The 24,810-nt window shown below is 38.3% G+C and overlaps 1 protein-coding gene across 6 annotated transcripts; it reads left to right on the top strand.

The window, feature by feature from the left end:
* Positions 1-15,181: 15,181 nt before the first annotated feature.
* On the top strand, positions 15,182-24,084 carry LOC116717915 (uncharacterized). Of its 6 annotated transcripts, XM_032559594.1 has the most exons (24): positions 15,183-15,411; positions 15,658-15,811; positions 16,798-18,093; positions 18,229-18,368; positions 18,512-18,716; positions 18,834-18,938; positions 19,048-19,238; positions 19,344-19,485; positions 19,715-20,362; positions 20,454-20,608; positions 20,931-21,050; positions 21,135-21,182; positions 21,388-21,471; positions 21,553-21,618; positions 21,735-21,823; positions 22,157-22,217; positions 22,400-22,450; positions 22,523-22,567; positions 22,639-22,700; positions 22,779-22,842; positions 23,037-23,090; positions 23,298-23,324; positions 23,412-23,565; positions 23,644-24,084. In XM_032559594.1, the coding sequence occupies exons 1-24, from the start codon at positions 15,385-15,387 to the stop codon at positions 23,835-23,837; spliced, it is 4,182 nt and encodes a 1,393-aa protein (XP_032415485.1). In that variant the 5' UTR covers positions 15,183-15,384; the 3' UTR covers positions 23,838-24,084. The 6 variants fall into 6 exon arrangements, 1 of the variants encoding a protein (XP_032415485.1); XR_004338838.1 differs by lacking the exons at positions 21,735-21,823; positions 22,779-22,842; positions 23,037-23,090; ... (1 more) ...; positions 23,412-23,565; positions 23,644-24,084 and having other exon boundaries at positions 15,182-15,411; positions 22,639-22,658; XR_004338837.1 differs by lacking the exons at positions 21,735-21,823; positions 23,037-23,090; positions 23,298-23,324; positions 23,412-23,565; positions 23,644-24,084 and having other exon boundaries at positions 15,184-15,411; positions 20,931-21,182; positions 22,400-22,567; positions 22,779-22,795.
* The last annotated feature ends 726 nt before the right edge of the window (positions 24,085-24,810 follow it).

Raw genomic sequence — 24,810 nt, 5'->3', positions numbered from 1 at the left:
GCAGAAATCCAAAGTTGCTGTATTAACATATGACAAGAGGAATAAGAATAAATTGGATTCAGCAGCAAAAGGAACTTAAGGATCTGAAGGAGAACAAAGAAAGTATTTTACATTGGAGGAAGTCATGAATAACAAAAGACAGGCTTAGTTATTCTGAAGCGGAATTTCTGTATTTGAAGTAGCAAGCCAGACAGAATGAGAAAAACATGAGGTGCATATAAAAAACGGCATAAAGCATCAAGAAAACAAAGCAAAGAACAATCAAACTATTGTGAACTGAAACACCAAATACAAAGTTATCAAAATCAAAACAAAAAAACTATCACACACACACCCACATACCACAACAGTTTGCACCCCACGTGTCCTGTTACACAGTTCAGTCTGATGTAGCCATTGCTCTGTTTTAGCCATATTTCATCATTTTATCCTCTTGAGAACCAGAAAAGGTGCATGTGAACCGTGTGTGTGTGCGGGCCGGTCTCCACCTCATCTATTCATTTCAATGGCTACAAACCTGAAGCTGGGGGCACAACACACAACTTTCCCAGTCCTCAGATTTAGAAAATACTTGAAGTTTCCGTTCACAGAAACATGACTGGGGATCAAACATATGACAAGTTCACCTGCTGTGGGACCAGGGACGACATCCAGCCAATCAGAGCCAAACCAAGCTCATCAAAGGTTTTAAAGCTAACCAGAGAAAATAAACCAACTTCAAACAGTCAAAAAAACCCACCTCATCCTAGCACTAATATATAAATATATAAATAGTTTTTTTTTTTTATTGGCGTGTTTCCATTAAGTGAATTTATTTTCAAAATGTCAAATTATATGATCAATGGAAACGCAGCTATTCTTAGAATTTGAACAGAGTCTGAATTTCTTCTGAAATGAAAGCTGATTAAAATGTTTACTATAGAATGCTTAGAATTTATCACAAGTGAACTTCTTAAACCTGAATTGGATTTGGATGGTGTTGTGTTGACTGTGTTTTTTCTAATAGTCATGTTGACAGTTTGGAACATTTAGTTTTTCATGCTGCTAGAGGGTTAATATTTATTTCTGTACAGAAAGAATGTTGGATCAAATTGTGTAGGCAAAAAATGAAGCGGTTTAAGTTATCCACTTAATTCCAGTTGGAATTAAGTTATCCAAATATTTATGGATTATTTTATCCATAAAACGTTGATTCCATTTAAACCGGCTGCAAAATGACCTGTTTTCAATTTATAAATCACAGAAACTGTTTATTTTAGGAGAATTTTTCCATTTATGTGAAAAAATTTGAAATGTTTTTGATCCAGCTCTCCATTACTTACATACATATCTGAATGGATTCTTTCTTTGCTCAGTCCGAGACGTTAACACACTTACTTGGTTCTTTAGTTTGTATCATCCCAACTTTCTGTTGATGGTCATATTGTTGTATATTTATAAAAAGACAAGTTAATCTGACTTAAAACGTGTCTCTGCCTCAATTTCTAATTAGTTGTTGGCAATACGTTTGCACTTGGATCAGTAATCAATCACATGCTCTCGACTACTCCAATATGCAGATTTGGCCTGAAAAGATCAAACCTCATTGATTGGCTGAGTTCGGGTCGGTTCTGTTCTCCGGTCCTCATCCCGGCTCACACCCTCAACAGATTTACTGCCAACTTGTTCTGCTGACTGTCCCTAACTATACCAGATGGATGCACAATCACAGCTAAGACTGTGTGCCAAGCTTTTTATACAGACTTTATAAATGTATATTTCTATATTCAAACATAAGACACAAAAAAGGTTTAATACAAGAGCTGGTCACACAAATGTATGATATTGGTCATATTTTCTAAAGCGTCGGGCTGAATTTCGTTCAAGTCTTTTGGACATATAATTTAATGATGTCCTAAAGTTTATGATTCTTATAAGTGATTTTTTTTTTTGAATAAAAACAAATGAATGTGTCACGGTTGTAGTCGTTTTGTCGTGGACCCGCCTCTGACTTTTCTTCCTGCTGTTCAGAAAAACAACGTAAATGTCAAAATAACAAATGTTTACAATCCAAGCTGATAAAAATGTGTTTCTCCACACATGCAGTGAGACATGAAGAGGAAAAGATAAACGTACGTATCATTGACTTGATAAACCTGCACAGATGGATATTCCAACAAGTTTCATTCATTTTTACACATTGAGGAACCGTATTGATCATTAAACTCTGGTAGTTTGAAATCAGAGCATCATTCTAGTTTACTTTCTAGTAAAAGTAATTCTAGTTAGCTCAGAAATTCCAACTGCTGAGAACAAACAGAATAAACCTTCATGTAAAGGTCACTATGAAGAGCAGCCAAGCAGAAAATGGAGGAAGTGGCAGAGCTGAGACCTTAACAGCTAAAATCTGGAGGTAATGAGGGGCACAGTGACACTGATAAAGGTTCACTTTTAAATAAAACATTAAATTTAGAACAGCTTCAGATTATCTATAAACTTCTTGAATTTGACCTCTGACAAACACACTAGCATACTATGAGGATCAGAACTCTGTGTCGAGTTTGGAGTTGATTAGCTATTATTTACTGCATATTTCTGCACTCATAAAACAGCATTCAGGTGAGCCACATATATTTATGTAAATTTAGTGATGGTAAAGCTGCGTAAAAACTTTAATAAACTGAAAACGTAAAAAACAAAAAAAATTCCACCTTGAATGAGGCAAAAAACAACAACTGAGCTTTATTTTAATGGGCACAACATGTTGATAGTGACATGCCAGGACAGATGAGGACAGGGGTGTCCAACTCCGGTCCTCATTACCCACTGTCCTGCATGTTTCGGGATCCCCCAGGTTCATCACATCTGAATGAAACGAAGGGTTCATTACCAGGCCTCTGCAGGACATGATTACACACTGAGGAGGAAATTCAGCCATTAATCGGAGCAGGAAGAAATCAAAAGACATGAAGGACTGGAGTTGGACATCCAGGAACTTGGATTAAGGTGCAGTGTTAAAGCTAGAGGTTGCTCAGTAAGAGGGATTGTTGGAGAATTCATTAGGTATTCCTGGAACACTGAAATTACACTGGAGGACAAATTCCAGACCTCCAAAATGTGAGAAGATATTTTCACATCTTTTTTAAGATGAAAAAAAATAGTTTTTTATTTTTCTCATCTTTAGTCCATTTTATTTGAAAAAAAAATGTTGAAAGTGAAAGAAATCTAAATTAATTTAGGTCAGGTCATCCAGGCCATCGCGGTTTTAAAAAACAAAATTCCACAAAAATGTTCCGTCTTTTCACAAATAGCCAAACATGATTCTGTCATCAGATTTAGTTATTTATGGACATAATCTATTTTCCAGGCATATAAAGCCATTTTATAGCACAATAAAGTAACTATGTTACTGTAGCCCCTGGTTAAAAAACCATGCACTTAAAGCCCTTTAATATTTACAAAATATTTACGAGGTTGGTCTTATGTAAAAAAAAAAAAAGAAAAAAAGGGATAAGTGAGAATGTGTATTATTGTTTTTGTACATTTTTAATCCGAGTGATTATATAAATGATGGGAAAAACAGAAATCCAAAACTTTTCTGGAGGTGACTTGTATACTTAAATAAGTGTATTCTTGTGTGATCAATTATCTCATTCGTTTAAAGACTGTATTGAATTTCCTATCTATGCAAGTAGTTTAGGTTAACGAGGGACAAGTGAACTCAGAGAAAAAAAAACGGGACAAGGGAATTATGGGAAGAAGAAGAGAGAAGAAGAACGAGGGCGAGAGGAAGATGTTAACATGGCGACACTGATTTCAGCGCGACGGAGGAGTAGTCCTGCAACTCGCGTGGTGGAGTTTTAAAAGAGATTGGACTCACGAAGCATCCTTGGCGGAGAGGACGTCGCCTGAGCGAGCAGGTTTGAATTGGTTCATTGTTCAAACGGGGAGAAGAGGATTGTAGTGACATCGTACCCTAGCTTCATCAGGCCTGCAACGAAAACTTGGAACAGGTACCGGACAGTATGTGTGTGTGTGAGAGAATATGGGCCCATGTGTGATATTGTGTTTAGAACTGTAAATTTTCGGTAAACGTATGGAGTTCTGTTAGTGACAAAATTGGAATTCTGGTTATAGTAAAACACTTAAAAGTAAGGGTTTTTCTTAACCCTCCTGTTATGTTCCGGGTCAAATTGACCCGTTTTAAAATTTACAAATTAAAAAAAAATAAATAGAAGCATTTTTTTTGCATGAAACGTTTTCTATTTGTCTTAATAGGTGCACTCTAGACATAAGTTGAAAATTTATTCATTTTACACATTTGTACCAAACCCTAGGTCTACTTTTTACATCGATACTGTTCGGGTCAATTTGACCCGGCAGTCAGGTTAAAGTGCAAAAAAATATTTTATAATGTCCAATTCTATATGTTTCCTTGCAGTTATGAACCATATTTCACCACACACACACTCACACACAAACACACGCAACCACACACACACAAGCCCACTTTCTCACTATTCTCTTTACTTCACTAGGAAACTGCGAGAAAGCAGGTGTTCACACAACCTTTGACGGGAATCTTTTCTGTTCCTGTGGACAAACTCCACCCACACTGAGTGGACACTCAGCAGAAGTGGAGAAAAACATAAATACTCTCTGCATGACTCATTTATCTTGATTTTAATCAGCGGGTCAATTTGACCCAGAACAGTATGTGTGTCTCAAGTTCAATTATAAAGATCACCCTTTGGTAAAAAAAAAAAAAAGTATAATATAAAATAATTTACCAAAGGTCAACTTCAAGGAAATTATTGTTTTTTTGTGTCTAGGTTTTTTTCATTGGACATTAAAAATCTAAATTCCATTTTTTATGTCCAAATGAGTAAATGAGCAGGTTGTCGTCATTGATCCTTAATTTCTGAGAAATAATAAAACATCATTGCACAAATATTGATTGAAATGGTTAGTATTGGAGTTAATAATCAGATACAAAAATGTTTTGGAGGAATTTTTTGGTTTCTGACACTATTGCATGATTAAACACTCCCTGGGTCAAATTGACCCACGAACATTTTTGCTGTACCCTAGAAACGAACATAACAGGAGGGTTAAAAAACACAAAAGTCAAGTGAGTAAAATATAAGGGACTGAAAAGAAAAAGTGCCTTATCGGGTTTATTTTATTTTGGGAAACATTTAGTGTGAGGAATTGATGACCTTGCTCTATGTTTAAGTTTTTTGAGGTATTGGGGAGCTAAGGTTTTATTTTTCCAAGTTCTTATTAAAAGAAACTGCTCAGGTAGCTGGTTGTCTGGAGTTATTTATGTTACAACAAAGGAGTATATGGTAATTGGACGAGTAAGGAATTACTCAATATAGGTAAACCTGCGTGATATCTACCAGAATTTAACGAACCCAAATAGCCACCCCACCAGTGAGTTTAAGTTCTTGTCCCAGTTACTAGCGGACAGAGCAGTGGGGTGCTACATTACCTCCAGTTTTTATGAAAATGCTGTATATAAAAGCATAACCTAAGAGAAATTTGACTTCTCATCATAGTTGTATCTAAAAAAAAATGACCTGTGTCTCTTTAAGAAGTTCCAACCCTTTCTGACACTCTGCCTTCAGCATGTCAGCATAACAATGCTTCTCCAGGATGACATTTAAAATGGAGCTTAATTTCAATGATAAGATCTGCAGTTTCACCAGCTGTTTGCTAATTGCTGCTGCCGCTAGTCTGGAGGAGCTACTGAGGGCATTATGACATAACAGTTTTCATAGAAATTTGGCACCATTTAAAGAGAAATAAACAGGCTTTCCAACAGTATAAAATTTATTACAAAGAAATATTGTTACAAGTAACTAATCAACCAATCACATTTCCTTACTGCCATGCTTTTGGAAATCTGTTTAACCCACATGCAGAAACACCATCTGGAGATCAGAACAGTACCTTTCGCTTTATTTACAACAAGTTGCAACAGCGTGTGAATGCAGGTGCCCAGGACTGAAACAAAACCCACACCGGGAGGCTGGCTCGGAACTCTGGGGACGAAAGAGAGACGCGAGCCCAAATGAGATGCTGGAGCGGTTCAGTGCCGGAGACACTTACTGGTAATGGAAGGGCGATCCGCTAGGAGGGGCAATGTGGGATTAAGAGGATGAACGGTGGAGCTGGGACCAGCCGTGGCAGCCGTGGGGGCGGGACCGCTGTGGGGGGGGGGGGGGTCGCTTCGAACCAGAGGAAGGATCCACGATCTGGATGGGATCCTGAGTTGCGGCATACCTAATAGGGCAACACAAATGTAGGTGAGCTGTGAACTCAAAAGACTTCAGACAAGGACATGAGGCTCTGCAGGGCTGGAGTTACCACATAGGCAAACACTCTGGCATCGGAGGATTGGCAGCCAGCTCTTCTTATGCTCCACCTAATGAAAGAAAATGAATCGCAGGTGTGCTGGAGAACCTCAGGGAGGCTCTACTCCCATCCTGCTCCCTGAGGACACCTAGTGAGGGAAGGAAGGGACTTGCAGGTGATGACAGAGATTCCCAACACTTAATGTGTGAAGTGTAGAAATCTGAGAATCAACAATGACCTGAATAAAAATACATATTTGACTCTGTATTTTCTATGTACAGTTTTGATCATTTGTGAATTAGACAAATGATCAAAACTTCAAAATTGAATTCACCCAATCAGAGCGTAATCATGAATATAATCACAATAAACATGTAATGCTTTGTTTTCTTCTAGCTAGAAACATCCCCAGCAGAGCATTGTTTATTCTGCTATCATCCATGATCTGGAGTCTTTCACTTGTTCTGCTGAAAATGGCAAAAAAGAATGTAAATGTACACCGAAACAACGTCAGCTCCAAAGTGACAGCTGCTTTGTAAGAAAACTTTCATCAGAAAAATCCAGAGAAGAAGAGCGAACCAACGAAAGTGCTTGTGGGCTTGATAGCAAAGTAGCAGATGTGGTCAAAGAAAAGCCGCCTGGAGGCAAAGTGGTGCCAAAAGAGATCAAGAAAAATGAACAAAACAACACACTTATCATCGTATTCTTATGCACCGCCACTCTGTGCGCCAAGAACATGCTGCAATTCCAAAATCATATCTGCAAACAATCGTTTGAGAATAAAAGCACTTCAGAGGAAATGGTGAATGTGAGAGGAAAGCTGCAGTTTTAGGTGACAGGTGCCGCTAAGATTTATGACAGTCCTAATGTGTGCATGTGTGTGTGGGCGGGTGTGTGTGTGTGTGTGTAGTGTTTGAGCCCAGCTGAGTGTGTCACCTGCTGACTGAATAACCGTGGCACACGACATATCTACAAACAAACAAATAACGCAGCTTCAAATACTGAAGTTGTGTGTAACTACCTCAGGGGGCTTTATGCTTGGCCATCTCTGTTGCTTAATAGTGTTTATTGCTACCTGAGCCGCTGATGTCTCTGGGAACATGCCGCAGGTACACAGGCTGCCTGCTAGCGCTGCTCGTTAGAAACACCTTCTGCACCATGGGAACTCATGGCTAATTTAGAAAAAGATCAAAAGAGAACACTGAAACCAAACAGGACAGAGGAAAACAGAGGCGACACAAAGAATGATTTACATTTTCTAAACAAGTAACGTCGGCCTTGTAAAATTCAATTTGATGGTAATTACCCGGCAGCTCTGAGAGCCTCTCTTTTTTTATTTCTCTTTAAGCCAGCAGCAAAATATCCCAGCAGCAACACAAGCGGACATGCCAGTATTAGAAAAAGAGTATCATCTAATGCTAGCTTTGGACAAAACGTTTGGCTCCTTTTTCCTCTTTAATTTTTCCCGGGATCCTCGGCGAGTGACGTTCTCCGTGGGCGACGTGCAGCGACGGCGCGCTGCTAAAACGAAACAACAACAAAGCGTGTTGACGTCACAGATCACAGAGTTTAATTCCATACAAAGCAATGAACAACAAAGCTGCAGAGGAACAGAGATATGCATTTTCTCATAAAAATAAGACACACAAGGGGAAGACAAACGAACATAAAACAAAGACAAAAAGGCAAAAAATAGCGGCCGCTCTCTCTCTGGTTTTTTCCTAACACGGAATCTTAAAGTAAAGAGGTGTTTCCCTATTTAATATATGCAGTCAAGGCGTTCCGTTCTTTGACCTATTAGAAACTCCGTAGGGACTCAGAAAAACTTGGAAACTCCCCTCATTATGGCAAAGGTGTCTGGTTTTTGTCTAAGTAAAAGGGCGGACCACTTTGTGGTCATCTCTGTCTGATACGGGCAGATCCCTGGCGCCAAAAAGTCTCTTCCCCCCCTCGGAATGTAAATTTTATTGCTTTGTGTGTGGGGGAGGAAAAGGGCCCTGCTTGTTTGAATGTCTGCTATTTCAGCTCCCACATGCTCAACAGAAAACTGTTCCAAATAAGAGTATTGAATATAACTGTTACACATGTCGTAGATTAACTGTATTAAGCACTAAAATTAATCATTTTTCTTAACACCAGTCATTCTCTGCAGGTCACTGCATTGTAACTAGATGGTCACGGCTGCTGTCTTCGTCTTTCAGTACTTTTTATTTTTGTTTTGTGCCATTGGCTGCAATTCCATTAACCATAAAATTGAGCAAATTAAAATCATGAAAATAAATTTGCTTAACAGAAACCATTTCAAAAACAAAAAGGGAAACTCACGTTTTTGCTCCAACATGAGGTGGTTTTTCATCTGCATCAAGACAGATGTATTAAACAAAGTTTTTGCTGTCTTGATCAACAGCCTAATGTTACTACTGGCAGAAACAACAAAGAATGATGGTTTGGTTTTTTGGTTTTAGTTTTTTTGGACAATGTGCATCCGGCTCCACCAGAACTCTCCCAGCATCACACAGTTCATAAAAGGTTGTGTGTAATTCCAACGTGTTGAATCCGTAGCTCTTCTGTAAAATCACTGTCTATTCTTTCCCCAACACGCCGCACACATCATATAGACTATATGCTCCCAAGTATAAGCAGCTTGTCGCTAAAACACCTGGTGAAGACGCCAACGTCTCCTCTGATTGGTAGATGACAAGCACTAGAGCCAAAGCTGATTTATGAATATATATATATCATGTAACTGTTCACATCCGTTGCTGCCACAACTTTTAATGACTTATTGTGTGAATAAGTTTATTCCCTCTGCACATCCTCCTGTGAATTGTTGCCAGAAATGACCCAAGAGGCTCGACCGTTGCTAAGGCTGAGTTGGGTGTTTTTCTGCCACGATTAGCAGCTGCTCCACTTAGCTACACTTAGCCCAGTAATACACCATGACCTACAGGACTCCCATCCATGTTGTTGATATGTCTGATCTGAAAAATGGACGTGTAATAAAAAGCAAAAAGAAGGCTGCCAATAGTTTTTCACTGCACTGCAATCACAATCAGATGTTCTACTGGTAGGATTTAATCTAAGGATTAGCTGAGTTGGACCTTATTTAACATAAAGGAGAATGTCAATAAAATAGTTAGATAGGTCAGTCAAACTTTATTAAAAGATTACAAACCAGCGTTCTGACAACTTCGTTCATTCCCAAAATGAATAAACAGCTGTTTGATTATTTTCCCCGAGGTAAAGTAAGTGACGTGGTATTTTTGTGACACAGTTTATCTTTTAACAACAGCAAGGTATAACATATAGTGGAGGGGAACTTTTCCTCGATTCAACAAACACATAAAAAACAGTCTGATGCTGTTACGGTAAATCAAACGTTGGTGCAATCACAATATATATCCACTTCCGCACCATTGATTCGTTCATGTTAAATTCTCCCGCTGCTGCTCTATTCCTGTGTTCTACTGCGTGACTGATCGCCTTGAGCTTAAACTCTGCGTCGTAAGCGTGTCTCTTAATGGGCGCTTTGCACCTCAGCTTCCGCGTTCGAGGAAAGGCGGCTCGATCGTTTCTGATCTATTGAAAATGGCACTTTACCCTGGGTATTTGCAGGGCTTGTCCAAGGTAATAATTAATGATGTGCATCCATCCGAAGCCCCAACAAGTAAGCTGGAGAAAAGTTTTAAGATGTACGCCTCGTTATACGTTCACAGATACGAAGGTGGGTTTAACTTTCTTTAAACTTTGTGTCTAACATGCTTATGCTAGTAGGCAATATTCTCAGACATTTTTCTTGTAAAAATGTGCTATTTAAGTATCTAAACATTTTTATCCATTCTAACGGACAATGTTTTTACCTTGTTTTCAAGTATATTACGTGCGTTTATTGTCGTTAGTGACAGAGACCAAGTAACGGGGGATTTTACGGTTCAGGCTTTTTGCTTCTGAAGCATGAGGAAACACAACAAGCCCCATAGCTTAACAGTAGAGCAGCTCTGGTGTCAGAGTTCTAGTTCAGCTGACTGTTCAGGTTCAAAGTTGTTGCTTTTAGAAAAATATGGCCGTGTGCCTTAAGATCTCCGTGTTATTTCGCTTTATTAGTTTTGCATGCTTCTTGTGAAGCAGGACGGTGTTTACAGCAGTGTGTACAGGCGGATCAGTTGCTCGGCTGTCTGGCTCTGGTCTGCTCTCTCGTTCCCACAAACTCGCTCTGAATACAGAAGTGATTTCATGTAAACAGGAGGCTCCTTTACCTTCTTCTTTAGACTGAAGAAGTTGATCCGGAGTGAAGTGAAGGCTGCAAACTTTGCTGTGCTGCGTTAGCTTTAACTGGTAGCGACTAATATTTACAAACCACCGTCTTATTAATTCGGACCGTTTGGAAATCCAGGAAAACTTAAAAGCCCATTATATTAGGAAGACAACAAAGTGCATAGTATTGTTTTATTTGCGTCTGAAATACGACTTTGTCTTTTCTAGCTGTCATGGTAACTCAAAGCGGAAAAAGGAGAGCCGCATTTGCGCATGCGGTTGTGACGTCAGCGCGGCAGGTGCAAAGAGCCCATTTTGAGGTCTTTACACAAAACCCAGCGTGCACCGCGCGCTTCTTCTACTGGGGAAAATGAAGTCGGCGGCTGCTTACCGTAGTTGCGAGACCTGTTGTGGCTCAATATTGGTCCATATATAAGGCGCACTGGATTATAAGGGGCACTCTCGGCTTTTGAGAAAATTGAAGGTTTTTAGGCGCGCCTTATAGTGCGGAAAATACGGTATATATATTTTTCAAACACTCAGTCAAATTGTCTTCCAGAACTACTATGAATGAGTTGAACACAATTATCATGGATTTACAAGAAGTAAGGAGACAGCTACGATTTCTTGCTTTGAGGTCAAACGATGCAAACATGTTAACCTTCATTGAAGCCACAAGAGTTTGTGCGGACAGGGCATTAAGCATAGCATACACCAAACAAATGGACCTTCTATTTGACATACAGGATGCCACAGTAGATTGTGAAACTCCAAGACAGGAAGAAAGGAGGATGGATTTTGTGTACAAATAAGCAGGACCTTTGGTGAGTAAAATGTTGCTATATTCCTAAATAATATTGCAATTTTATCAGGTTATTTTTGATGCTTTTTTTAATGTGTGTCGCAGCTGTACCTGCAGTAGAAGTTTTATAGCCACAAAATAGTTATTGAGGGTTGGATTGATTCAGACGGAGCACTACTGAAGGCCTAGGTGTGAAATGCACGGCCCGTCACTGGCAATTGGTAAGTTAAATATTTTTTTTTTCTTATAATCAGGAATCAAGTTGTCCATGCTGCTCTGAAGAAAAGTTGAGGATTTCAGTAGTTCCTTATCAAGCTTTTCAATTTCATGGCTGCTTTCTGCTCTTTCTTTTGGTCTTTCATCCAGTGACAAGTAAACATGGTTGTTAAGTTGGGACAGATTAGGGCAGAAGAGCTGGCCTCCTTTTCCTGCCACGGTTTCCTCAAACAACTCTGCAACCTGAGTCTTATTCCTTTTCTTCATATTATTTATGGAGTGGTACCGGTTCTCACACTGGTCCACCAACCAGCACAGAGGCTGAGGCTCCCTCTCAATGTGCTCCTCGATGGACCTGTCTGCATGCGTGAACACAACTATTGTGCGTTTCCAGATCCCAATGTCAAAAAGGTTCATGTGTTCTTCCACAGCAACTCAGTCTGGATCTCTGAATATCGGGTTTAAAGGAACCACCAGCAGAACTCCGTGGACCCCAGACGGAGACACACCTCGAACCATTTCTTTGTCCGTCTCTCCGGTGCATAAATGCAAAACTTCATTCAAAAATTCACAAAGACCCACGAAAATGGACAATACCATATGAATTGCCACCAGGAAGACCAATTGTTCCAGATTGTGGAAGCGAAACATATCGAACAGTGGAATTTATTGACTATTTTTTGAATCCCCCATCTACAAAACATCCATCACATATTAAAGATTCTTATCATTTCATAAATTTGGTGAAGCAACTTACAATTAATGTTATTCCGGCATATAGAAGAAATACAAATTTGAAAGACATTCTAGTGAGAGCAAAACTTCAAACAGTATACCAAACAAGGTCCAAAGTATTAGAAGACATATTTAAAAATATTGATTTTGTAAAAAATCACACAAATGATAAAATATTTAAAATCAATCAGAGATTTTATCCCCAATCCAAAAATTGTGTTTACATACTCATTTGCTCAAAAAGTGGAAAACAATATATTGGGGAGACAAAAAATATATTAGCAACACGAATTTGGCAACATAAATATAACACATAAAAAAGAAACAGAGACAGAGTTGGTTCAGCATTTTATTAATCATGATTGGAATTCGGTTAAAATTTCAGGCCTTCAAAGCAACCCATCATGGACACACGCAGAAAGAAAAAAAAATGGGAAAGAAGATTAATTTATTGGTTGAATACGAAGAGCCCAAATGGATTAAACAAAACATAAACAAAAACATGAAAACAATTTCAATGATTGGATGTTGAAACCCAAATTTTCTATCTAATTTCTCCCCTTTACCTGATATTTGTTTTTTATAAATTCATCATTTATTTTGTAAAATTAAAATCTTAATTTAAACAAAATAACCAAAACAACATAATTAAAACCAGAGTGAAACACCACGAAGTCCAACGTAGGGGGAGGAGCCTCGAGGAGGAGGAGATTATAAATAGAGGGGAGCACTCTTCTCTTTCACTCATTCTGAGCCACAGCAGTGGAGAATCAGTGAAGAGTTCGAAAATTCCAGACTACTGTTAAAACGGACAGACTACTACAAAAATGGATCAAAAGGAGCTAGAGAGAAAGTTGGATAACTTATATGAAATGATCGATAAAGTAAGATTCATTTTGAAAAAACTGAGCATAATATCCACTGACAATTTAGTTAGAAAAATTGAAGTACTTCATAATCAGCTTGAAGATGCCCATTTAAGTATAAAATCAAGAATTAGTATAGCAAGGGGAGAGCCCCCCCCTCTCCCTCTCCTGGAGCTGGTTCACAGCCTAAGTTCCAACCTCGAGGGTGGAGAGGGGGCTGGTCGGCCTGCACGGGCCGGCCAGGGCTTAAGTGTGGGTGAACAGGTTCGGAGGGTGCCCTGGTAATCCTGGTTCTCTAGAGGAAGGTGAGGCTGTGGAGGGTCACTGGCTGAACTTGTGTGCATCTGGTGGGTCTGCTGTCCTCCAGTCTCCACCCAGAGATGTGGAGGACAAAGTACAAAGACCCACCCGGGCAGAGCAGGGGACAACTGTTCTGCAGCGGATGCTACGGAATCTCCTGCCAGATGCCAACCGAATGAACAGGTGATGGAGAGGATGGGTGGAATCTGAGAGGATCTGATTTGCTCTGGCTAAGCAGCATCTGTCTGCAATGTTCTGGATGGAGGGAAATGGAGACCCAATGATCTTCTCTGCTGTCTTCACCACTCTTCGCAAAGACTTCCAGTCTGGGGCCTTGTTGCTCCCAGACCAGATGGAGATACTGCTGGTCAGCAGGCTCTCAATGGTTCCTCTGTAGAAGATGGAGAGGATGGGAGGTGGGAGGAAAGCCCTTCTCGTGCGTCGTAGAAAGTGCAGCCGCTGCTGTGCGTTTTTCACCAGTGAAGTGATGCGAGTTGTCCAGCTGAGGTTGTCTGTAATGTGAACCCCCAGGAACTTTTGTTTGTCGTTAATGAGGAGTGGTGTGTGGTTTGGTCGAGACCTTCTGAAGTCGACAATGATTTCTTTTGTCTTGTCTACGTTCAGGAGCAGGTTCTTTATTCTGCAACAGTCCACAAGATGTTGTACTGTACCTCTTTTCTGTAGTTCACTTCGGTGTCCTGAATTAATCCCACAATTGTTGTGTCATCTACATATTTCATGATATGGTTTGTGTTGAACCTGGGACGACTAAGGTTTTTCACCAGTGTGGATTTGCTGATGAATGTTAAAAGTACCCTTCTGAATGAAAGCTTTTCCACACTGGTCACAGAGACCAGTCATGATTTCTTGACTTCTCGTAAATAAAACTAAATCCATTTTGGGACATGTCTTCACTGCAGACAGCGAAGACATACTCATTGTCGGCCTTCACGGTTTGTTCTCCTTTCATTAAAGTAAAGGTTGGTTCGCTTTGAATTCCCACAGATAACGGAGGACAAGTAATAATAAAAATTTGAAAAAAATTATTTTGGGGGGGAAAAAACCCTCAAAAAGGGCACTAGGGGCATTAAGGATAAAAGGGGCTCAAGTCCCCTTCACCCCCCCCCTGCACGTGCCTGCTTATCACCAGTGTGGATTCGCAGATGAGTGTTAAAATGACCATTCTGAGTGAAACCTTTCCACACTGGTCACAGAGATAGCGCTTCTCTCCAGTATGAATGCGTTGATGAATTTTCAGAGTACTCTTCAATCTGAAATGTTTCAGACACTTGTCACATGGGTGTTTTTTTCTGCAGCCTCTGGGTGGGCTGAACCTGCTGTCCATCTCTGGGACCAACTGGGGCTTTATCATGTTCGCCTGGGTTTGTGCAGGTTTGGTTCTGTGAAGGGAAGTACTCAGAGTGAGTGAAAGAGAAGAGTACTCCCCTCTATTTATAATCTCCTCCTCGAAGCTCCTCCCCCTACGTTGGGCTTCGTGATGTTTCACTCTGGTTTTAATTATGTTGTTTTGGTTATTTTGTTTAAATTAAGATTTTAATTTTACATTTTTATAAGTGTAACCCCCATATGTGTGTGTAATATTATTGTTAGTAGTATTTTATATTTTGTTCCTATTGGATTTTGTCTTGTAATTTAATGCACCAGCAAATTGGTTGAGAGGGTCTTCGCTGCAGCCTGCGGAAAGGGGCGGTGACGGACCACTGTCAGTCTCATACCTTATATGGAAATTGGACTATTACATTCCGGAAATGAAGGGGGCGCTATTTTCACAGTCACTAGTATAAATACCTTAAAGAAGCGGGGTAAGAAGTTTGAGAGGTTTCACCACTGACATTTGCCACGCGATCCACAATGCAAAAACCAGGAAGTCAGCAAAAGGTACTTTCTACCGTATTAAATCCTTTTTTTACAGAGTAAATCAATACGCTTTTCTAGATTAGTTAGAAAATATAATTGACAGCTGTAAACGAGTGAAATTCGTAGTTCGGGAAGGCTAATTTTAGCATGTAGCATAGCTAATTATTTCGTGCAGGCCACCGTTAGATAAAAATCTAAAAGTAGAAAATGTATAATTGAAAAATGTATTTTATGCTCAAAATTTGTTTTTTTATTTAAATTTCACAGATGCACGTATCAATTTGTAACACTGGGATCGGAGCTAAAATTGTTCCGTACTGCATGAACAACAAGTACTACTGTCCCCTTTGCTCATACAGTGCGGATGAGTCTTACAAGGTTAAGAACCACATTGCAAGAACTGCTGTGGTTCAACATAACGGTATGGAAAAATACACTAATGAATGTTTTTTTTTACACACTTATCAGTTCTCTCGTGTTTTTATTTTATTTTATTTTTTAAGGTTAATATTTTTTAAAATATGTTTTTGTACACCAATGTTCAATTTCTGGAAAGTCTAATATTTTTTATAAACTAACAGCTTTCTTTATAAGCTATCAGCTGCCATCATAGTACCCAGAGATGAGTACATCTCTGGGTATTTTCAATGTATTTCAATGTATTTTTAGTAACTGTGCAGCAAACTACACATTTAAAAGTAACAAAGTATTTTGTGAAATGGCTATTATTAAGTACTGTTTTACTGATTATAACGTGCAATGTAATATTACCCATTTATTTAAGCAGACATTAATAAAAATGAAGTTATGTGCACTGTTAGGTATTTTAAAACCAAAAAGGAAACATTTTAATACAAGACAACAAATTAAGGTTAGAGGAAACCTAACATAAACAACTTTTATCTGTGTATCGTGTTTAAATTTTTTGTGTATTAAAATGTGTTCTTCATTCAGTGAAGTTACTCACATTATGTTGCATGTAAGAGTATAACATTTTGAAAAATGGTCCTAATTATTTATTTTTTTGTCAAAATTACAGAGTAATTGAGTTAATCTGATTAGTTAATCTCTGCCCATGGCTGTTTGAGCAATATCACTTCTAAAATTTAAATTCATTTTTTGCAGAATATATATTTGTTATCTGGAAGCCATTAATTGTTAAATCCTACAAAACAGTAACAATGTTAAGGAATGTACAGTGATTAATTCAAACATGGCTTTTTTTCTACCAATCAATTGTGTATTTAATAGCTACTACTTTTATTGTAGTAGCTATGAGGCTACTAAGAAAAACAGGGATTCATTCTCCCTGTTCTGAGGGATAATGAATCACATCTTGTTTAAACATATCTGCAATGTATATAAATGCTTTTTTAAAATTTTACTCATTTCTTTTTGTTACTGCAGAATTCCATATCTTCAGATGTGGCCTACCATGTAGAGACACCACTCACTTCCATTGTCCTTACTGTTTTTCCACCATTGACAGAAGGGACAGGTTTGTTAATCATTTGGTTAATCACAGAATGACTTTTCACATGGTGTCCAGCTGTGCAGCAGCCCAGCCACCTGTCCACCTACCAGCTACAGACATCCAGGCTACACAGGCGCCTGTCCGTCCAGCAGCTACAGACATCCAGGCTACACAGGCGCCTGTCCGTCCAGCAGCTACAGACATCCAGGCTACACAGGCGCCTGTCCGCTCAGAAGATATGATTACATGTGAAATGTGCAATCTGCGCCTGAGAAAAAAGAATCTTCGTATTCATTTGAAAAGAAAACACCATGAAAAAGTGGAGCTGATTTCACAAAATCATCATTTAAGGAGTCAGTGTGTGGATGCAAAAAAAGGTGTTTTTGCTGTTCAGAAATCCTTTTGTGGTCCATCAAAACCTATACATGTAATCAAAAACACCTGGTCACAATTTCACAGATCAGAGTGTGAGCTTGACAGGTGTAATGTGAATGCACAATTTGCCAAGCGAAGTGGGATTTTGCCTTTTGAGTGTGAACACATTCAATCATTACGCTTTTGTCCACGCGCCACAGACTCAGAAGGACCTCTGTCTGAAACTACCCTCAACATCCTGGTTGACAACTTATGGTTCAGTGTTAAAAGAAAAGAAGAACTTTTAAAAAATCAGCAAGAGGCGCTATCAAGTAATACGCCGTTTTCAGTTCTTCTTTTTGGCAGTGGGACAGACACAACTTTTCACGTGTCTATCTTTGAACCAAAAATGGCATTTTTCAGCAGACTTGGAAGGGTGATTGTCACTTACGACAAAGGAAAAAATACCTGGCATTGTGCATGTACAGAGGGCAAAAGGTCCTGTACGCACAAGGCTACGGCAAAGTGGCATCTTTTTGAAAAAATGCCAGACATGTTCAAAGCAGCAGTACATTCAGAGGAGGATGTTATGTGTGGGACAACAGTATCAGAATGTCAGGAGGAAAGTGGTTCCATTACTGATGATGCAGCAGAGAGGATAATCAAGTATTTGATTTACCACAAGAAAATACCTGCTGATCTTCCTGACAGTCTTATCACCAGAAGTAGAGACGCCAAGTCTCTCAATGGGTTCCCCAAACATCTGATCCCATCAGAGACTGAATGCACAGAATGTGGACAGCACGCCAGTCTTGGTGACCCTCAGTTGTTGTCTTCCACTGCTAAAATAGTGACTCTGACAGGAGTAGTTAAAGGTTAGTAATTTAATGTACTCCGCTGTAAGTACAAGTGCACAGATTTATTTTTATTTCCATAAGAATAATATTAATATTTTAATTCTATCATGTCAGCATAAGATCTTAATAGTAACCTTTTTAATATTCTCGTAGGTATATCAACATACAGGAAGACTTGCCCCAACTGTTCGATGGTTTACCGATATCAAGACTGGGAAGATGGTATTCACAACTTCAACGATCACTTGCTGCTGTCCATACATTTTTGTCTGGTACTGAGGAATGCATTGCAGGTTAGTTGCATTTTTTAATTATTTGTGTAGAATGTGGATATTATTTTTAACACAATACAATAAATGGTTAAACATGCATTAATGAGCTTTTCATCTAAAGGCATCACTGTGACTTTGTAAATGTGCCTTACTTATTTCTGTAGACTCACACTGCTGTAAGTCGCATAATCGAAACTATCGAATACACAGAAGGAGAGAACTTTCCTTTCAAGGATCGAATCCTGCAGGCATATCTGTCGTTTGAAGGTCTAAGTGACCATGATTACCAATACTCATGTGATTCATGTGGGTATCATCCTGCAATTGTTGTCATGGATCTACATAAGAAAGGTGTTTTCAGCATGCCAGGTAGGTCTTTATGTTTGAAACCTGCATGGATCAAAATACTGTTATTTGAAATTTTTGACTCATCTGAAATTAACATTAAAAAAATAAAATCCTGTGTTTTTTGTTTTATTTTAATAGTTAGTGAAATACCAAACCCACCTCAGCAATATAATGGCGAAGTTAATGCGCGCTCATTTTGGGAAGCGGTTACTATGGAAGTGATTAGCCGTGGACTTTATCCACGTAAGTCTGGTGTCTACTCAACAGATAAATGGGAAACATTTTGTGTACCAAGTAATTCATGTATTAATGTGACTCAAATGTTTTTCCTTGTCTCCATTGTATTTCTCAGCTGGCTGCAAGAATCCTTTTGTTGTAAAGCCTACTTATCACAACTGGTCCCCCTGGATTGGACCACAGACAAGACGATCTGACATTTTGATCAACACAGAGAGTGAAAAAGTCCACTTGCCTGATTCCGACAGTGATGTAGACCAGTTTCTCACAGAAGAGCGGCTTGCAGATGAGGTTCTCAATCTCAAGGTAGTCTCTTTTTTTTTATTTATTTTCAGAATTTTCCGATTGTGTTTGTCTTTCAGGACAGTTAAATAATATTAAAAATAACTAACTTTTGGTTTTATTTTAAAGCTACCTGAGATCAGGAGACTCTGCAGTCAATGTGGAATTGACAGCAGAGGTTCTAAGATGGATCTTGTGCTCCGTCTGCGGGACAAAATGGCTTCTAGAGCCACATATAACAAGGTTTTTGAGAAAGTGTGGGGTGCCTCTGGTAAGTGTGTGACAACTCCTAACAGAAAATGTGTTAACCCATAAGAAAGTATGACCTTGAGAAAAATAGAAATTACCAAAAAAACATGCCTTGTGTATCTGCTATTTTGAACATATAACACGTTGTCATAGTAATGTCAATGCTATTGTTAAGCTTAATTTAGTACACAACAACAAGGACCTAGATAAGTTGTATGCTGTACTAATAAGAATATGATTTGTTGTTTCAGGTGGATGGGCTGTAATCACTTGTCCCTGTGGCATTATTTATTCTGTAAAGTTTAACCTGAGAGCGGAGAGCCCTAGAGACTTTGCAGACCTTCTTTTATCCTGGAAGTTTTTTCCCAATATTACAGTGTATGACTACCCCAGGGGATTGGTAAGTCATCTAAAGAAGAGGTGTGCTAAGGATACCCCATTTACCATCCACGATGGTAGATTGGTTGAGGCCACCCCTGAAAACATAAGACAAGCTACTGAAAAAAAACTTGCTGTAAACTTACCCTGGTTGAAGCACAGGAAAGAACCAGAAGACAAGGGAGGGCATCCTGTCACTGGCTCATTAGAGCATTATTGTCTGAGTGACGTTTTCCACCAAGGCAATAGTAAGGATGAGAAGGATGTCTTGCGGAAGATTGAGATGGTTCCGGAACTGGCAGGAAGATTAAACAGCCAGTGTGCAGAGCAACTATTTGCAGGCATGAGGAAAAATAACTACTTCCTGAATATGCTCAACCCATCCACGCACATCTTTCTGCAAAGAAACATCCTCCACCATTTCAATCTTAGGAAGAACACAAAAACCAAACAAAACATTCTAAAAGTTGCGGGGCCGCATGCAAATTTGGTCCTAGACAAAAATGGATGCATCATAATGGGTAATGCTCAACTTTTGTGTTATCGTTGTGGTAGTCTCTGAAATTAAAGCACAACACATATATTAATGTAGGACTGTTTCTGTTGATAAAGGCTGTGAGAAAAACCAGCAACATGCTTGCAGTTTGGAAGCCAGCGTTATTCAAACTCACCAATGTTCTCTTGATGACTCTTTGACAAGCTTACAAACAACTGGAGCAAATAAATTCACCTGGACTCAAAAGCCTAATAACACAGAAATTACTTTGGTAAATATTTATATCAATTTTGCTTGGTGTTTGTTTTTTTAATATTTCTTTCTGTGTTTTTTTTTTTTTCAAATAATTTTTAGTACTTATAGTTGTGACATGATCAGGTGTTTGAATTTTAGTTTAAAACAAAAGACACTGCACAACAGTGTTCCCAATATTTTTCTGTTAGAGACATCTGTTATGATGTGAAATTTCTAACAAACAAGCAGTATAAGCACATTGTAAGTTGTGGATATCAGTAAACATACTTGAGGAATGCATGATATTGTGCAAAATTAAGTTAATAAAATGTATTTGTCTTCCATTTTTCTTTCCTAAGCTTGCTCAAGTATTGGACCAAACCAGAGATCCAGCTGAATATGTTGCTTGTGTTGATGGGCAGGTCCTCACCAGAGGAGACATGTTCACTCTTGGTTTATCGCAAGACATGAATGGGCAGGTGAGTTTAAATATTTTTCAAGCCATATCAGTGTTAAAGTTGTTTTTTATGTTGTTAAAATATGACTGCTACAATTCTTCAAAGATTCTGAACTCCTGTCTGAAAGTTGTTGAAAGAATGTGCATCAACAAGGTATGTCAATTTATGTAACCTACATTTGTTTCATGATATTTGAGAGGTTGGAATCGTATAAAAACTAAAAGAGTAAATCTCATAAACGTGGAAATGAAAAACAATGTCAGGCATGGTTTCGGATGTGAATTTAACATAGATGACAAAAAAGTGTCTCTTTACTTTGAACTTCTTGATTGTCCCTTTTTTATTATTATTTCTCTAGGGCATCAAAGTTTTTGCAGGAAACAGTCATGTAGTCCACACCTGGTTTCCACCTCTTTCCCTTGACCCAGCACAACACCTACCAGTACATCCTGTTGATAAATTTATGTTCACCTTTGGAGGTCAGATTCACCACAATATATTAATTATTTGATTTAATTGGAAGCCGCAGGCACAAGATCTGGACTGGGTTCTGATTCCTGTGTGGCATCCTGGACATTGGACACTATGCGTTAGTACAATACTTATTTGATATTCACCTTCATATTTACTGCCTTTCTTGAAAGTAGTCAAATTCATTCATTAATGTGCAGTAGTGTTCACCATCAGTGCGACATATTATTTCAGATTCTGAAGCCTAAACATAGGGAGATTTTCTTCCTTGATTCTATCAATGGCACTGGCTTCACTGATGAAAACCGCATCAGAACATTAAGGTTTTATAGGAATAAGTTTGAGTGTGGCATGTGTTCAATATGTTGTTCCGTTGTTCCACGGAGGCAAAGGTTCAGCATTAATCTTCATTTTTATGTAACAGTAAATATACAAATTGAATTTGTGAATAACATTTTAATGTCTGAAATTTGATAAGACACACATTTTGTAAGCAGTTTCTTGTTTCTTTTTAACAAAGACATGGGTTAAAGCTGGACCATCAAGAGATCGTTCTGTCTCACATCTGTCTTGCATTTTCATACATCTTTATAATTTTTATGTTGTGAAATATACCCTTGCTAATTTTTAACTTCTCTTATGATTTGCATCATCAGAGAAGTCTGTCTTCAGATGTCATCTGGTCCATGGACAGAATTTGTTGGCAACGATGTTGAGGTGAGATGTTATGATGGGACACTTGTGGTTCTTAAGAGCTGCTTATTTCAAACCGTTCCTGCTTTAAATGTTTATAAGCAATACTGTGGGTAAGGCTGTTGTCCTTTACCTCAATTTTATAGTTAAAGTAATGACGCATTACTTTTCTCTACCCTGTTTGAATTTTCTCTTAAACACCACAGGGATTGCCGAAACAAGGACTGTCCAACAACTGTGGAATGTTTGTAGTGATGGTAACATCCGCTTTCACCCACCATATTGTTGTATGGTTTGTGTAGATGTAATAATCAAAATTTTCTCAACAGTATGCACTGTACTTTGTGATGGGAGCATCATTTGATTTCAGCGAGGTAAAGAAAAAGATGAGAGTCTATTATTTCTGTTTGATATTTCATTAAATTTCAACCTGTGATGTACACAGAATGATATGATGACAATACGAAGATGGTGGTCTCTCACTCTCTTGACAAACTTCCCTGTGAAGTAAGAACAATAATGTACCACATCATGTTACAAATATGACAGTTTTTTTAAGAAAACATCCCTTTGTCCTTTTTAAAGGTCCAGAGAAGAACTGCAAAAGGAGAGAAAGCGGAAAAAAGTTGAGGAAAGGGAAAAATGTGAGGTGAGTTGTAGCTAAAATTCATGACTTTGTATTTTCAAATCATGTAATTTCTATTCACAGTACACTTTTGGTGTATGCTTATTTTTTTAAGTCTGAAATAAAATCAGGATAGAACAATTAAAAGGGTTGAATGACTTTTTATGTTATTTGGGCTTGCATTAATCTTCCACTTAAAAAAATCTATATTTTTACAGACTCTGTTTGCTGATGACCACAACTATGCCAAAGCAACCGAGGCACAAATTGAGGTTAGTTTTTAAAAATATGCATAACTAGTAATTTTGATTTGTGTATCTTTATGTGCAAATGAAACTACAACTCTAAATGATTTAGGCAAAAAAAAAAAAGTAAAATGTATTATTTGGACAGCGTTTTTTATACCATTACAGATGGATAGGATAAGGTACTGACAGATACTAAGTCTTAATTATTGTTTCATGCTCGTCACCATTCAGGTACAAAGTATACCGCCAATCTTACAGGTAAGATTCATTCATAATCATGTCATAGCCATTCTTCCAGGATAAGTCTTGCAATGCACCTGTTTTTTTTACTATCATTATTTTCAGATGCCTTTGATTGTCCTGGAAGCTATTCTCCAGGAGGTAATACTGGCACAGGGAGACACAGCTTACCTCACGTTGGCATTGACATGCAAGTCCTTTGAAGCCATTGTGTCTGACCCAGTGTTCAGGAAGAAGACTCACTTTGCTTGGTTGGATGGTAAGGACCTTTCACTTTTTTCACCTAAAACATGTGAAATTAGATTTCCACTACATAAAATAAGTTTTTCATTAACAGGTGAGATCAACTGGGAAAATTTTTCTGAATCATTCAAGGCAGAAAACAGGATTCCTTTTGCGGTTATCCAATGTTCTTCCTGTAACCGGCAGTATAAAGACTCTGTGGGCTTCACCGGGCATGGAAGACGAGGAGAGTTCCCTCGTTACTATTGTGATGGCATACCTGGACACTGCCCTGAATGCCAGTACTAAATGCAAGGAAGATATTAGTTTTTTTTCTTTTTTTTTTATGATGAAGCACATTTGCCTTTTTTCTTGTTCAGTCATTTGTTTTTGAAATATGTTAATAAAATATTATGTACATTTTTGAATGTTACTTTTGTTGTAACTCATTTGATTGAAATTATTTAGTTTTTATAGAAATGGTGTCATTTCCACACAGTTACATTGTGGCTGTATTTTGTTGTAGAGTAGAGCCAATAAAATGGTTGTAAATATATTGTAACAGTGTTGTTTAGTATTTGGATAACCTTGATTTAACAATTTAAAATACATGCTAAGTTCATAATTTTCAATATTTTATATGTGTAAATACAATGTTTCCTATACTTTTTCAACAATGACTGGAATCAATACAAATTTCATTTACAAACCTGACATACGGCACAAACAGAAACACAAATGTTTCTGCTTGTTTTAACAGTCAGAATGAACTGTTTTATAATAAAGCAAGCACATACAGAAACATTGTTTAGTTACAAAGTTATAATCCAAACATAAGATTAAAGGTAAGCTGAGCAAAAGTAGAGATCAGGTGGAAGTGATGGAAGCTCAGGTGAGGAGCAGTTGCACATCAAGCCGGAGTTTCTGAAGGGTGGAGGAGATAAGACCGGCGCCGTGATCAGGTGAGATGAAGACAGTTATAGTTACAATTTACACAGGTTTAATTTATGTATCCAGTGAATTTATTAAAAAAAGGTTTTCATATAGAAAAAAATAACTCCTGAACAGCAGATCATTCTCTCTGGCGGTGACCAGCGCAGCGTCTACGGCCGGGTCCGAAGATTATTTCTTATCAAATAAAATTTCTAAAACCTACTTTCTGTGTGAGTCTTTCCAGGTTGAAGCTGAATTTAAAGTTTTAAATGAATCACTGGGTTCTGCAACAATTGCATATTTAAGGTCTTTGGAGCGCAGTTTATAAATTGATTGCAATTAGAATAGA

Source organism: Xiphophorus hellerii, chromosome 3 (genome assembly GCF_003331165.1).
Source record: "Xiphophorus hellerii strain 12219 chromosome 3, Xiphophorus_hellerii-4.1, whole genome shotgun sequence".
Taxonomy (NCBI): domain Eukaryota; kingdom Metazoa; phylum Chordata; class Actinopteri; order Cyprinodontiformes; family Poeciliidae; genus Xiphophorus; species Xiphophorus hellerii.
Note: the sequence above shows the minus strand (reverse complement) of the source record. Positions and strands in the feature narration are given on the sequence as shown.